Raw genomic sequence first — 17,283 nt, 5'->3', positions numbered from 1 at the left:
CCCATCTGGTTATGCCACACTGTCATGCCAACTCAGCACTGCTGCTAGCAATAACAAGAACTGCTTGTTTATTTTAGAGCAAGGATATAGATCAACTTAAGCCAGTGTTGAAATAGTATCTGTATCTCACTAAACTTTCTCTGCCACAAAATAAATACTATTGTTTATATCAGAAGAATCCACATCTACACTATTTTCTTCTTTGTACCATAAGAAAAAAATGTCATCCATGCACATCCACTATGCAGCTATGTAATTACATTGGTCTTTCTTTCCCCAGAGGCTATTTCTACTATGTCAGGACCTCCTGCAAATCAGTACTTTAGAAAATGTTTTATGGGAAGTCCATCTGCAAATCCTAAAATTCCAGAAGACAGAAAAATGCTGTTATAAAATTCCTCAAACTGAATGTGTATTTTTTACTGTAATAACCACCAAAAACCATGTTATTATCTAGCTCTCTTCCAAAGCAAGTAGTATTACTACAGGGATTTGCCAGTCTCAAGCAAAATTCTGTGATAGATGGAGAATTATCTTTATAAAATACTAGCACATCATTTGGACTGGCACTGTATAGAACAGGAAATAGTGCAAGCATTAATATTATAAAACTTTGTGCAAAAAGGAAGTCTAAAATATGGAGAATTACCAACATCTATTTCAAATATATTTTGCAATTTTATTGCAACCCTATTACTACTAAATTTAGATATATGGAAAAAAACACAAATTGAACTAGACAAAGGAGAAACATTTACTACTACTGTCACTTTATAGAGAACCAGTTGTTCAGCTCCTTCAAGATTAAGAGGATATTCATGCATTGAGTTCAGTACCTTAAAATAGCAAAAGACATTACTTTGTTACTTTCTAATCTTCCTGCTAACAGATGTCAGAACATCCTCAAAAAACACTACTCTTCCAGTGGCTGCTGAAGTTGATCAAAGTCACATTTGGGACTGTACTATACATTTAGTAACTAATTTTTAACTACACAACATTACCAAAAATCAACTTTGCCAAAGAAACAGGAGCATCCAAATTTCATAATCCAATCAAAGATGGTCTGCCAATATGTTACTACCACACTACATGCCTGTATCATGTTATTTGATTCCCAGATGATCTCAAACAGCAGTCAAAGGTCATCCTCTAGAGTTGCACAACCATTTAAGAAAATCAGTGTCCATATTCCTCCAACAAATTCCTTACCTATTAAAGATTTGATATTTTCAAGGATTAAATCACTAGTGATATTTCCAGATAAGTCTTGCCCCAGCTCTGCAATCAGCTTTGCATAACCTTCATTCTCCTCTCTTAACAAATTAAATTTCTGTTGCTTATAACTGCAAATAAACAGAAATTAAACACTATTAATACATCCACAGTGAAAGCTTATTCATGTTCTTATGAATATTAAACTTGCTATACAAAACGTGAACTTCAAATACATTTTCAAGAACTTGCAGTTTGTATCAGCTATTGCAAAAATGAGATAATGCAGTACAACAAGTATCTGCAAGGCAGCAAGTATTCTTCAAATAAATCCATCTCTTTTATTTCAAATTCAGACCATTTAAAAGCTAGATTGTTAGCACTAACAATAAAGCTTGTTCTTACATGCTATACTGAAGAACTGCTCAGCACCTTATCAGTCTGTGAGTAAGGACCTATTCTAGTTTTAAATGCTCTTCTTTAATATAGAGACTGAAGCATTGGATGCAAAGGCACAAAATATACATTCACAAAAATCTATAGTGTTGCCAAAATTAACATAACTGCATTTGCTTATTTATGAGAACATCAAATACATATACCCATGCTTAATTGATGTAACAGTAAAAAAATATTTGCTCATACTTAACAAATTTACATTTATTAAAGATAAAAATAAGAAGTATTTAATCTGTACATACAGGATAACTGTAGCAAAGAAAAGGTCATAGCAATAAGAAGTTAAAACAGGTTTTAGCATTCACATGCTTGAGAAATGTAGGAGGGCTAATGATGTTCTATTATTGTCAGTGACTATTGTTAGAGTGCAATGAAACATTTTTCCTAAATAAAAGACAGTATTTTAATACAATAAACATTTTTTTTAAAGTAAACATTGTTACCAGATTAATTAGCATTGCCCTTCCCCACCCACCCTCTAGAAAACCCTTACCCCAAAACTTACAATAGCTTTGTCTTTATTTTAACAGATTTCTGATTGAACTGTTGAGACTGCTTGATAAGTCCTAGTGATTCCAGTGTTTCTGGATCTAAACGCTCCTTTAGGACAGTATCAGATACAAGATACTAAAAAAAAAAAAAAACAAAAATACACATCAGATTTGCCAGTTATGAACACCTAGAAACATACATATATACCCTCATACTAAGTTTGAAACAGAATGTATTTACAAGTGAATACAACTGAGAAACTGAACTAAAACTAGAATTTTACAGAGGTACGTTTTATATAGCGAACACCTTGAATAAACAAGCTGTAGAGTCTAACTGCTGGTTACAAAGTATACACTGCTTAGTATCTAGGGATGTTATTACAAGAACTGCATATTATGAAGCTTCAACCCACTCTCTCATACTCTGAAAAAATGCCTTATTTTCTTACACTGATTTTTCCTACAAGTCAAGCTTATTCCAGATGGCTAGGAATGCCATTTCAAAAGGCACAAGTAGGTTGCATAAAGGAGAAATTTAACAAAATGTACTTCAGAAGCAAAATTTGTTTAACCGAGAGGTAAGGAAACTTACACTCTCTCAAAACTACTTCCTTAAATGATTCAAACAATGAGACTACATTACTCTACCCATAACGCATGTGATAAAGGTATGTAGAAAGAAGTACCAAGTCAGCTAACATAGCTGAAAAATACAGAGAGAAGTTTAACCACTTCCTGCTTAATCAGTCTAGTAAGATATTTGATTCCCAACGTTCTGCCAATACTTCTCTTATACATATTTTATGATTTTTTTTATTTTTTAAGTTCTCATTAAGGAAACAAGAAGAAAATCAGCATACATGCTTTTAGGAACATTTAAAGTTTAAATTCACACTGCAGGACAGAACTCTGGATCGAAGTTACTTGTGTTACGTCTCATTCCTGGAAACAGTGTTTGTTTCTGATGACATGTATCATATCTGCAAGTGCTCACTTCACCATTTCTTGTCTCCATGCTATAATTCTTCCCCAATCCAAAAAGTATTCATTAAACAAACAATGCAGCAGCCTTACTGCATGAGTTTGTTTGGTCACAGAATTCCTGGATGTCCCTAAATATTTTGCGCTGCATTAAAAACAGGAAACTAAACGAACTACTCACATACAAGCAGCTTTGCATCTTACAATCCTGAGCTACAGTAAATCTGTAGGTCCAAATGGCTGTAACATTAAAACTAAAACGATGTTTTTTGAAAATGGCAAAATAAATTTTTCTGGTTGAGCTGCATCGGAACTTAAGGTCAGCAGCAAGAACAAAAGTTACCAAGATACATACATACATATATATATATATATAAAATAAAATTGTAATTTATTTTTCTATGATGGATAAAGCTAACCTAAGGAGACCTCCCTGACCAGACTAACAATATGGAAGATACAAATGAAAAGTTTCAATCCACAGGAAGGAACAGACTGACTGCAATAAAAGAATATTATCAGCATTCAAACTGCTTAGCCATATGTTATGAACTACAGTCAATAAGAAACAGTACATACACAATTTTCTCCTGAAATCAGCAGAGAAAATAACAAGCTCAGTGAGTTAATTCCTTTAAACAAGAACCCAAAGGTTGGTCCATCTGGTGAAACAACAGGTCTACCTACACCGTTGTCTAAATTAGAAACATGTTCAGCCTGAACTATCTTGTCAGCAATACAAAACACCTAAAAAAGTACTTATTTGTGTGTAATTTCTCAAGCTGTTGAAACATTTTAACAGACTCCCTCAAAAAAACGAACTACAACAATGTAGTTTTAAGAATATCTATTTTTTTTTTTAAACAGATTTTACCATATACTTTTACCAAAATAATTTGTAAGTGCAACTGAACTTACCAAACAGGCTAAGACCAGTTGAGTAAAATGATCCCTCTTACTTTTTTCTTCTAAACAACTTGTTTCAATATCTAGAATAAAGGAAGAGGGGATAAAAAAACATGGTATTTGTGGAAATTTGCCTGTGTTATCTTCACGGAATTTAGAAGTTTATTCTATTCTTCACTATTATGTTAAATGCTCATGACGACACAATGCAAAGTAGCTTGTTTTTAACACACTAGCCGCCTGTAACATTGCGGCTACCTATTCACCTTGAGATCCCCATAATATTTCAGTGACCAACATCACACATGCACAAATCCCACAAAAAGGTAGAATAGAAACCAGAGGAATATCATAATCATAATTCTTTCCTTTCTTTGTTGGAATGAGGTTTATGGCAAATATTAAGAACGAATAATAAGCAGGAAACAATAGAAATACAAATTGCTGAAGAGAACTGGGTGACCCTAGCCTTAATATCACATTGTTCTAGTCTCTTTTCCCTTGTCTTTAGAGTAACTGCTGTTTATTGCCCAGTCTGCAGTCTTTTACTAGCTGTAATTCTGTATTTCCATTCTTTTTGCATTGTCAACAACTGAATGCAATTCAGAAATTCATTCCTGTGGAAAGAGAGGCCATAAAACAAAGGAAGCATGCCTGTCTAAAGTAACTTAAAGAAAAACAGAAAACATTTCATTACAGGAAGCAAGGAGCTGCAAAAGGAGCGGAAAACTCCATAAACAAAGAATCAAAAGGCAGACATCACCAAATATAAGTACGTACAGACACGAGCACAAAAATACACAGAAAAACTAGACCCACAAAGTGACAACAACAAAAATCAGAGGAAGAGACCCCCGAACAGACTAGAAAACAATGATGTAGCAGGGTAGCAGCAGAGGAAACAGACATGCCAGAGCAGTCCAGACCCCTGCACCCAAGCATCTCAGCCACGAAGAATCTGAAGAAAAAAATTAGTTTAAAGGAATACAGATTAGAGGATAAAAACAAGAACCAAAATTCTTATACACTGAGACATAGTAACTGAGAGAAGGCTCCATTAAAGGGGGAAAAAATGGATCCTGGTAGCAGCAGACAGAGCTTAGAGTGGAAGAAGTGTTAGAGGAAACTCATGGAAAAATAAGCAAGAAATTATACCAAATTTTATTTGTCCCCATAGTAAACTTAGCTCCCAGTCATACTATTTCTCTGCTGCTAGTAAATCTAGTAAATGCAGGGCAGCTGTCTACATAATTGGGGGGGGGGGGAGAAGCAGACACACTAGTTTCAGTTATTCAAACAGTTTAAGTTCAAGGAGCAACCCATTCAGTTTTCTAACCCAGCTCTAACCCATTATAACCCAGCAAAGGATATCAGTACAATATCACACCATAAAAACTATTACAAAGAAAAAAAAGATACAAACACAGAGTGAAACATTGTGAATAAAGTAGTCAAAAATGTATCAGTTCAGTATTACAGAACTGAGCCTGCACATACAAATTTGATAGTCTGTGACAGCCCAGAGAACCCTAGACACCTTCAAACTAGTGCCTGTGATGAAGAGACTGACAGCAAAATTCACTGATACGTGCTGAAAAGAACAAAAGGACATAGAACAAGAAATTAAAAGTATGATCTGAAAAAGTATTTGGGATTAAAATTCTAAAAACGCGCCAGAAACAGCTTTGGATCAACATTATACAACACAAAAATCTGGAAGTTATTACCAGAACAAGAGGCATACATCTTTAAAGCCTGCTCCGTTTGCAGATAATAACTTGGCAAGCAATTCCAGCTGCCTTTAGGTTTCTGGACAGCTAGTACAAGCTCCATTTCTCTAACGATGACAATACAGATAGAAATATTTACAGAATGCATTCTGAGAACAGAAGATTATGCACCAATTTAAAATATTTATAAGAATGATAACTACATTAAATCACTGACTCCATTAGCTAGCATCCAACATTCTTCTAAACTATCTACTTCAACTTTTCTTGTCTGATCAATTTCCACTGCCTTTAGTAGGTGAACATATAGGAACTGTATCAGAACAAAGCAGAAAAGACACTAAGAACTTTGATACAGATACACCGAGAAAGAACCAACAAACATTTTGTAAAGAGAAGTAATGCTTTACAGATTTAATGAGTTTTCCTGAAGAAGTGAGCAATTAAATTCACAAAGCATGTATTTTTCCAAATCTATCACAATGCTGAAAAGGAAGGGAACACAACTCACCTAATATGCAGAATACATCAGCTAAGATGGAAGGCATGTCTTCCCGAAGCTCCTAACAAGGAAAAAAGAACATACATAATAAATACAGTAATTCCAGTAACTACACTTAAAAAAAAAATAAATAGTTCTGTTACATAAAAGAAAACAGTGACTCTAGAGGAGGCATCCTACTGTTGAATACCTTTCTGCTTAATATGGAAGGGTAATTGATTTATAGCATTAAACCTGGCATCAAACCAGTAACAGGCTTTTTTCTTAAAATTGTAAATGGATAGTTAGTTAACCCTTATCACAGGTCTGCACTCATCCAGGAATAACTAATTGGGAGAACAAGTTCTTAGGTATATTTGCCCTTGTCAAAGCCTCTATATTAAGCAAAAACCCTCAAAAATTTCACAGCAAGATGCAGATAAATTAGAATCAGCTTTTAAGAAAAAAAATGACAACACTAAAGCTTCTCTAGAAAAGCTGTTATTCCTTCCTGTAATTTCCAGTATCCTTCTACAATAAATATGACAAATGCAGAAGATGAAAGGATTAGAAATCTATATGTATGAAAGGAACTTAAATTATATTGAAAAGTATATTTACACTATATAAATATCTGCACCCCAATATGTTACATATAATATACATCAATAATAAAAAACAACAGCATTGAATAGGAGCATTATTTTAACCATGGTCATGGGACTTGAACATCTCAATAGTAAAATGGTAAAAAATATAAATTACAAAAACCAGTAGGTGGCATCACTGCCATGCTGCATAAGCAAGTTAATTCTATTTTTAGCATTTATGAAAAACTTCAGTCTTCATATGCCCTTAAAAAATTCATTCATTTATGCTAAAATGAACAGAACTACTCCTCACCACAAAAGGAGGGAATAAACAGAAACCCTGACAGCCTACAGACACTTCAAGCACCCAGAAATGAAGAAAAAGGACTTGACAAGGACAACTTTTTAGATGTAAAAAACAAGTTTCTCAAATACCATCCTGCTTGATTTTCATTCTGACCTTTTAACTAAATATTTATTAAATCTACAATTAAAAACAAATATAAACTTACTATAACATCACCAAGAACATTAGAGGCTTGATCATGCTTTAGGTTTCCTCTGATAACATGATATGCAAGCTCATACAAAACCTGTTGGATATCTGTTGAAACAAAGCAGATGATTAAAGAATGCAGTAGGTAATCCTTGGTTTAACTTTCAAAACCACGTGTACAAGAATGCTGTAGTCTTCAGACACTTGACAGGTAAAGAGGACTTGAAGATAGGGATTATTTTACTGATGCTGACAGATTAAATCTGAGCATCAATGTGTAAGACTTCGCATAATCAGGCAGTAAGATATGATCTACTTTCCTGAGAGCTTACGAAAACAGTAAAATGGGATGGAAAACTACAGTCCTGAGCATAACAACTTGAGTCTTTGCAGTTGGTTTAACAGACAACTTACAATTCACGTGAATATTATATATTTCAGTTCAGAATTTTTTCTTCATCATCTTATAACAGATATACTTTCAAAAGCCATTTCTCTAGCAGAAAATACAATTTAACTGGGAAAAAATGTCTAACCAGGATTTATTACTACTACCACTTATGGAAATCCCTCACAACCAAAGAACAGTGTTTTACAAAGGCTTATATTACACTGAAATACTAAACACAGGTGCATTTGAGAAAAATCTTGCAAAGTTAAATATGGTGTTTGCAAAAACAGCTATGGTAAACTTACAAAGGATTATTCTTTAACAAACAGCAATGTTGATCTACTTCTTAATGTATGAAAAAATTAAAATCCCATGTTTTCAATTTACAATTATACCACATTTTCCTCAACAGATAGTATTTTCAATGGTCATAATAGTTGAAGTCATTAGTATTTTAAATTATCATAATAATTTAAACCAACTAATTAATAACTTGGGGCCTGCAGACTATTGTCATTTTACTATATACAGATGATAATAAATAGAGACATGTTACTTGTACTTATAACAATGCTTTTGGCAAAGAACAGTAGTTGCACAAGACCTGAATATAGTAGGATTGGTTCCTGCATCAGTTCTACATAAAACACCCTTACCACTTTGAAGGCCAATTCAACAGCACAGCTTAGGGCAGTACCAAATTCAAAGATTTACAATGAATCCAAAGCAGCCATAATCACGGCCTTAGTTGTCTCTCTGCAAGTGGCTTCGCATAGTGGGGAGAATTTGTTATGCAGGTACACTGCCAACCCTGACCTGGCCTCACAGGCCTGTGGTATACTGGACTTAAACAGATGTCTTTCTGGAACTAAAAGGCAGAAGTGCAAGCGTCAGTGTACTCTTCTCAACAGGATCCTAGTTATGTGGACTCAAGTTCTCAGCAGTCAGCAACTCTGTACCTCACTCCAAACTACAAATATTTTCAGTTGATTCTTTTGTTTGTTTTTCTGCCCATCACCAGAAGGATTTCAACCCTTTCTACTGTCTTATTAATTTCTTCAAAACAGCTACTGTGTGTATCTAGCCATTCCCACTGGATCTTAGATTCTGACAGCAAGTGCAAGAAAGAGAAAAAAACATAGGAATTGCCAACCTTGGTCTAGAATAATGAACATCTGGTGAACATTCTTAGAAAGCTTTGGGAATAGCCAGTTTGCTTTGCTAAACAAATTTTTCTTTCTTACTGTTACTTGTAAACCAAAACATTTCAATATAAATTATCTTCTCCACTATTACTATCATCTATGACTATTTTAGCAAGAACTCAAATCACCACCTAAACAGTACAGCAACATTTGCTGTCTTAGCAATATGGAAGCTTTTCTCCCAATACAATCTGCAGAGCAAATCAAAATGTAGTTTTTCTTTAAAACTTCAAAAAGACTTCCTGAAGTGAGAATTTAAAATTTGAGGACAATAGTGCTTTTCATTAACAAAGGGGATAGTGTCTATAACACAGGTATTGTAAAAATTACTTTCTGCAGTCCTCAATCGTACTTGCAGGTATCAGTACTTACATAATTTGCTTTTAGAACAAAATCTAGTGGTATATTGAGTTTGCAAAATGGAATTGTATTTTCTACAACTTAAACCAAATACTAGCTGACCTTAACACTGGTTACTACTGTCCTGATGAGAGATCACTTGGACATTTGAAGACAAATCTAGGTGTGGATTTTCCTTTAGTATGCATTAATTGCCAATGTATACGAACATTCGAAGCAGATACATACATGGCTATCATAATCAACTGTTTCCAGGCTTTCTTTTCATTTAACTTGAAGAAAAACAAACAAACAAACTCAGCTTACCTCTGAAACCGACATTATCATGGCTTTTGTTTTCACTGAGAGTGCGACACAGTTGCAAACTGCAGTAAAAGAATACAAAAAATATAGATATTAGGATATTAGCATTGAATAACCAGCATATGTTTCAGGGCTCTTGCTATTCTGGCTAAAATAATTTTAACTCCGGCAGTTTAAATACCTGACTACATTTTAGTTTTCATAAACATTTATTCAGAGGAGTTACACAGCAAAGAAATACAAGACTTCCAATATATCAGATATGGAATAGGGCCTTTATACTTCAAGAAAACATGCTTCCTAACATTACATGTGCTTACACATAGAAAAGTCAGAAAGCTAGGTGGTATTAGTAAACCTAAGGAGCCACAGAAGTGCTAGCACTAACCTACTGTTAGACAGTGAGGAAGTGTTCATCTATTTCTATGACTTGCCGTCACTTCCAATCTCTGACCTGCAAAATTGTTAAACCACCTGCATGTCTTCCAAATGCAGTCTTTGCACTGATGAGACAGAACATTACCTGTAAGTGCAAATTCTCATCACCAAGAGAAGCCACGATAGGCTGCAAAGACCTGTTGTGATGACTTCTTGGCTACCATCAAGGTCTCCCTCAAAAATATCAGCCATGTAAAAATTACACTAAGCACCACACAGACTGCAATAAAATAACAGTCCATTGCATTATAAAATAAATGCTTCTATAGCAGTAGGCTTCACTACACAGAAGGCATAGAAACAGACGCACAACCCAAGCTGGTGAGGATTTTCTCTCTCCCATTACATTTTCACTACAGGATGAGGCTTCAGAAACAATTTCACATTTAAAAAGCAACAGCATTCAAAAGAGGTAGCTGTTTGCCTACCAAATTACTAAGGAAAATCCTAACAATTTCCTTCATATTTGCAAGTTTTCAATCAAGCTTCACATTTTTCATCGTAAGTCTTTCACATGCAAAAACGGAAGACAGTATCCGAGCTAGTGTTCCTACGTAAGATGCTATGTAAGTCTACAGCTTCCTGTGTGAGCAATTTTTTTTAAACAACATTATCTAATAAAGCAGGTATGTACAATTATTATAGAGGCTTATCATGGAAAAATAAATTGTAAAAGGATTCTGTAGCAATCCATCACTCATTCTATTTGCATCCTGTACAGATTATTACCTCTCTAGCAGGAGTAAACAGCTGTTCCAGGAATCAAAGGACAGAATTTAGCAACTACAAGGTAAATGCACCTTTTAAAAACAACTGGAAAATGTGCAGTTTTACTTATAGGTATAATGTAATCAGCAGAAACATGCAAGCTCAGCAGAAGTGAGGGTATGGCTAAGATGTTCTTAATGCTATTGAACAAAATGCAACATGTTTTGAAATAACCTGAACAGACACAGCAAAATAGAGGACTGTATGTTTATTTTATTCTTCATGAATTGTAAATGCACTTACTTTTCAAGTGTGGATGGATTTTCCCTGCTGTTCTTGGGAGTATTAATTTAAGTCAGATTTTTCTACATCTTAATGACTACTCCTCCATGAAGTTACCCTGCTCTCATTTCTAAGCTCTGTATGCAAATAACAGGAATGTAAAACAACTGATTCTACAAAACTATCTACCGAGATGCACATCATGACCCCTATGACTTAAAATGATACCATCACATAGGTTGCAGTAGCAATAGCCCTGACTGCTTGGACTGAAGATTTCACTGAAGTACATGTTAATACAAAATACAAATTGTAACCCTCTTCCAATCCCATTTCCAGCAATACCAAAATACTAGCATATAAACTTCATAGTAACATAGGACCTGTTTGATCAATGTAAAAAGTCACACTAAAGATCAGCCTGTAAAGCAACCTGCTTTCCATTTTTAATTACATTTGAAAAAATAACTTAAAAATTTGGGAGATGGAGATAATAAATTTCCTTAGGTCTACATGGGAACTTTGGTGGTAGAAAAGAATGCACTGGTATTCATATTTGGATATAAATTAATATTTATGCTTATATTCTCCCATACAGGTAGACAATCTCTACAGGTGGATGACCTTCCCTGAAGGTGCTGGCAGGCAGTGCAGCTCTTTCATAGCTCGCTGGGGAGAAACAAGAGCACACGTTTGCAGCTCCTTCATCCTTTCCTTTCTGTCCTTGGTCACACAGTTCTAGCTCTCATTTCAGCTAAATCAGTTAACTCAACTGACAAACCCGGTGGAAAACTAGTTAAGATACAAGTCATCTGCCACTTTGCAAGCTGAATCAGCTCACCAAGAGGTCAGATAAACACCAAAGTCAATGATGCAGTGAGGTATGAAGACCAGGCCGAAGCCCTCCCATCCAGCACCATCAAACCATTACATCTAGTCTTAACCAACTACCTAAGTTAAAAATCAGAACATTTGTCTTCTTAGTAGAATAAAACCCATCAATATTAGTATGGGTAACAAACTCAAGCAAAAAAAAAAAAGGCACTACAGTATTTTTCCTCCTAAACAATGCCCAGAAAATGGAAAATTGTCGGTTTGTTTTCAGTTCAATATCCCAAACATTAAAAGCTCCCTTGAAAATTCTATTATTCTAACCTTGGAGCTCATTTCTACATGTTTAGGACACAGAACTTCTCCATTCTACCACAACCTAAATCCCTTTTGAATATAAAATTATGTAATAAATTTGAAATACAATAGATAACAGGATAACCTAGAAACTAAACATTAAAAAAAAAAAAAAAAAACAGAATCACTTCTGAAAAATCAGTCTCAAAAGCAAATTTGTTTTGGACTAAGATTGGGTAGATTTGTTTAAACAGGAACCGTGAAGCTGTGTCAATCACCTATAGAACAAGATGGCATAGCAGAGCCAGAAACCCAACTTAAGCCTCCCAACTCACACGCAACGTCCTATATACTCAGTTACACTCCCACGCATGGTCTACAGCAGTAATTATCATGAAGCGCATGTGCCTGCAAATATGGAAGTATATGCATAACTTAACTGATGTGGGTAGTTCTTTTGTTGTGCACAATCAATTGCATTTTGCAGTCAGAATGGCACAACTACAACCAAGGTCTGTGTTCCTGACTCTCAGCCCTTTAATTGCTCCTTATGGTATGACATTCCTCATGCAAGCAAAGTAACACACCGGGAGTGCCTCAAAGAGGTCTCCAAATTTCACATTCGCAAAATGTTGAGCTTCTCCAGTTAATCTTGCAATTTAAGATAGTGCAGAAATTGCAAGCTCAGTGGTGTGCTTGGCTGGACTTCCCCTTTGAAGGGTCCTCGATGCATTTGATCCATCACAAAAAAAAAAAAGAAAATATATCCCTGTAACAGTAAGTGTTTGCTATTGCATGATTGCGTGTGCATTATCAATGGCCTACAGTCATAGATGAACACCTTATTGTGGAAGCCACTAGAGAAAGTGATGTGATTTAAATACAAAAGGACAGTAGATGGGTACACAAATAGGTCTAGAAGAAGTCTAGACTGATGAGAATAATAAAGCAATCACACAGATGTCAACTCCATCTCTCTTTTGCAATAGCAAAACAAATACAGATAATTTAATAAAGTGTATTTAGACAGAGAAGGGCCTGAAAAAAAGATACAAGGTGACCACATCCTGACCAATTTTTCATTTTGGTAACAAAGAATGCTTGAACCTAGCACATGATCTGCATTCATGTATCTGTATTAGATATTATTACACATTGGTAGCTGGGTTAATTAAATTGGAAGCATGTACAGCTTTGAAAAAAAGTATTAGAACAATTCCTACAAAGTAAATGGTCACTACTACTTCGCCTCCAGAATGCTGCCTTATTAAATGGTTCATTTTAGAAAGATCACAGTTTTATATTCCTCCAGTAAAACAGGAGATTAAAAGCTTTGGAAAAAGAAATATAAAGTTAAACACTAAGAAGCACTCTCAGGAAAACTTAGTTTAGTAAAAAGTTGTCTAAGATATTGGCTACAGATACATTGTTTTGCTTCCAGAAAATACTTTCATGCATATTCCACATTTATAAAACTAACACTGTAAAAATTGATAGCCCTTATCCAAGCAATCACATTTCCTTTAAAATGGATGGCTTCTTCTGCCAACTACTGATAAAACCACGTCTGGAACTGCATTTAAGCAGTATCTGGAATAAATATTTTGGAATAAATGCCACAAATACAGGAATCTAGTCTATTTTATTGGCCCACAGCAGGTTATCGTTTTCTCCCTGTTCATCTGTACAGAGTACCACTGGAGGGGAAATGGGAGGCGTTAGCATGGCCTAAAGTTCCTTCCACTGTTGAAGTTCCAAGAATTCAATTTGAACAGTGCAACCATCATTACCAAATCAACTATAAAATTTCTGTCCTCGTGCAATCTTCATTCAGTCTCCATATCCATAACAACGAAGCTACAAAAATCATCATCATATTTGAAATACATAGGGCAAAAAATGACTTAACCATTATAGAAGGAGACTAGCAAGTGGATTTCACAAAATAACACCATACAAAACCAGGGTCTGTTTTATTATAGCCACTTGTGCATTTTTAAGAGATGTATCCATTTATATACTTCATTCTTTGTTGTTCATTCACTCAAATTCAATAAAAAGGCTCTACTCGTTGCCTAAATATCATTCAGCTATTGCCATAAAACCCAAGAGTTTTATGAGAGAGACTGAAAGGGTATCAAAATGAACTTCAGCATCCTTTGGGGGCTCCTGAACACATAAGTTATTGTTGTCAGAAATCCAGCTATTGAACAGACTTCTGCTCACCTTGCATCATTCATATCAAAACACATTAAAGTGACATGACAACACAGTAACTGTTCTAGCACAATTCAAACACAACAATGGCTACAGAGGGGCATCCCTTCACTACAGAATGGAGGGTCTGAGGAAAACAGAGTTTTGTGCAGAGAGCCTCTGTGTTGTTTATTCCCTACAACGCTACCTCTTTCTTCACGCATAGGGAAGATCATTACCCTAGCTGTACAACCTTCTAAAATAGATGAACAAGAGAAAATAACATAAGTAGTGAATATCCAAAAGCGTATCTCATATAGTGATCCTCCAAATGCCTATGTTTGAAACTTGATGTTTTTTTAGTTACAACAAAGAGCAAAACCAAATGGAAGATTTTAAAAAATAAAAAAAAAAAAATAAGCATTTACAGCTATGCGGTTGGTAAATAGGACACTCTCGTCCAAGGTAACGTAATAACAAGAAATTGACGAAGTGGTGAACAACCCCCCGACACTGGAACACAGCAGGCAACATGGCTAGCAAACCTGCCGAATAGCGATTGCTTAAGACAAACCGAGGGAAAGCCCTGAAAAGGAAGCCCCTAGCACACCCAGATCGCTCTGGGAAGCCGCAGCCAGACCCTCCGGCATCCAGGCGTTACCTCGCAGGATAACTGGGGCCGGCCAACTGACCCCACCTAGAGCGAGCCGCAGAACGCAGCGCCCGCCACCTGCCAACGGGCAGTAAAATGGAACGGGGGCCGAGGCCCGGGCCTGAAAGGCCGTGGCGGTGACAAGGCTCCCGGGTGAAGGGGAGGGTAGGAGCTGGCACCCGCTAACCCGGCCCAGCGCAGGAAGAGGGCGCTCGGGCAACGGGCGGGCAAGGCCCAGCCGGCGGGGGCGAGCTTCGGCGAGGCCCGGCAGCGAGCGGCGGAGCCGGGCCCAGGGGGACAGCGGCTGGGCCCTCCGGCCCCGGGAAGTCCACAGCGCCCCCCGCAGCCGCACTCAGACCCAGGCCCCCCTCTTTTCTCCCCCCTGCCCCCCCAGGCCCGCGGCCCCGCACTCACAACTCATTCTTGCCCGCTTTCTCCCAGTTCTTTATCCACTCGGCGGGGAGCGCGGCCGCCATCTTCCCCGTGTGCCGCCGAGAGCCCGGATGGGGGAGCAGCGCCCGCGGGTCAGAGGGGACGCGGCGAGCCGCGGGGCACGACGGGAGCCACTCGAGCTGTGCCCTGAGAGACGGCGCATTCGTAGCCATGACGCATGCGCGGTTGCGAGGCCGCGCCCTAAACGGGCGGCCTCGCCCCCCTGCGGGTGTGGCCCCGTCCCCAAGCGCTTCTCCCGCAGGTTGCGGGCCTCTCAGGCCGCCTCCTCCAGTCCGCGGCTGTGGGCACTGCTCAGCGGCCCCCGGCCCTAAGGGTGGCTCAGGACGGATAGGGGCGGGCCCCTCGGTAATTCTGTGGAAATTAATGTAGGCCATGGACTTCTAGAGACGGAGCTAAGGGATCGTGCGGAGATGGCTTGTTAGAAGTGTTAAATGCACGCGAAACGTAATTTGTGGGCTGTGTCCTGTATCGTAGGCTCTCAGTTCAGATTCCAGATTCACTGATGGCAGTAACACATTCAATTGTCTTCAGAAAGTAAAGCATGTTCTGGAAAGGGTATGAAGGACTCCTTTGTGCCACTGTTCCCCAAAACCGTTGTTTTGAACTGCTGTTCCCCAAAATCATCACAGCGCTGGGGATAACTCTTCACCTGGAGTCACAGAGAAGAGACTCAATTTAAGAATGCGAGTTAACAAGCACACGCAAACAATCTGCTCGTGTCTTTTATTCCAACAAATAGATTAAACGTTTTTCAGATGTGGCTTTCCACATAAGCAATTTACTCGTCTAATTGACAGTGACCCAAAGCGAGGTGCTGTGCAAGTACCACATAGCTTTGTACAGATCTGTGAGCCACTGTCACACGAGCAAAACAGACAAAGTTAGAATGGCCGACCAACTGAGGGCCAACACACAAAACTGGAATTTAAAGGAAAGAATATAACAGAAACAAAGATGATGATACAATTTTCAGAATGCAATGCACCTGAAGCTTAAGTCACCCTCAACGAGTCTTTCAGGGTATTTTACTTGTCATTCGAGTTCTACATATTTGGAAAGCACTGAACAAAAGAGTACGTGTGTGTGTGCATGCATTCAGTTTTCCTAATTATTTGGAACTGCAAAAAATTATAACCCTAGTTACTCAAAATGCAGGGACCCTTGTCCAAAATGATGAACCATCCTTTGTAAACCATGTTGCAAGATGTAGAGGTTCTGTCTTTCAAAATAAAATGCAGATAGTCTTCATCTGTTGACACAGCTTTTTTACCAATAAATGACCAAATTAGCTTTTCAATTCCTGTTTGGGCACTATTTTGAAAATTAAAATATTTTTCATTACCCCTTGACAAGATTGGGGATAAAATATTTTAATAAATTATGATATTTATTAAATGTACAGCAAACAACTACATAGATGATCCCTAATACGCATGCCCATCTTAGATGTTTTACATCCCTGCAAGTCTCCCCAAGCTTTTCTTAATTTCTTTCAGTTGCTAACAAGGATATATAAGTTAAGAAATACTTAATTTGGACGGGCAGCACATTATGTCTTCCCAAAACTGTGCAAGGACTGAATGTGAACAAGTTGAATTTTACCTTCATGATGAGGATGAAAGGAGACTATTGAGAAAATAACAGAAGACTAAAGACATCTAGTCATTGCAGGAGCAAAAAGATTACATCCCAAGTTTATTCAAGGAAACCAAACTACTTTTGTAAAGGATATTCATCACAGAATGGGTTGAAGATAAATGTAGTTATTACACACAATGTAGAAATATATGTGACAGAAACGATTTGAAAATCTAA

At 37.2% G+C, this 17,283-nt stretch overlaps 1 protein-coding gene across 3 annotated transcripts in view; it reads right to left on the bottom strand.

Moving 5' to 3' along the window:
- The window catches only part of THOC2 (THO complex subunit 2), a 53,684-nt gene extending 38,067 nt beyond the window's left edge, over window positions 1-15,617 (bottom strand). For all 3 annotated transcript variants that reach the window (XR_014697444.1, XM_084534180.1, XM_084534181.1), the window contains exons 1-7: window positions 15,430-15,617; window positions 9,615-9,673; window positions 7,369-7,460; window positions 6,297-6,348; window positions 4,068-4,138; window positions 2,180-2,301; window positions 1,213-1,346 (exon numbers count right to left, since the gene is read on the bottom strand). Coding sequence is in view for 2 of the 3 variants with exons in the window: in XM_084534180.1 (XP_084390306.1) it covers window positions 1,213-1,346; window positions 2,180-2,301; window positions 4,068-4,138; window positions 6,297-6,348; window positions 7,369-7,460; window positions 9,615-9,673; window positions 15,430-15,491 (592 nt within the window). In the remaining variant the exon portion in view is untranslated. The remainder of the gene's footprint in view (window positions 1-1,212; window positions 1,347-2,179; window positions 2,302-4,067; window positions 4,139-6,296; window positions 6,349-7,368; window positions 7,461-9,614; window positions 9,674-15,429) is intronic.
- Between the last annotated feature and the right edge of the window lie 1,666 nt (window positions 15,618-17,283).

This window comes from Aythya ferina (genome assembly GCF_964211825.1).
Source record: "Aythya ferina genome assembly, chromosome: 13".
NCBI classification, from domain to species: Eukaryota; Metazoa; Chordata; class Aves; order Anseriformes; family Anatidae; genus Aythya; species Aythya ferina.
Note: the sequence above shows the minus strand (reverse complement) of the source record. Positions and strands in the feature narration are given on the sequence as shown.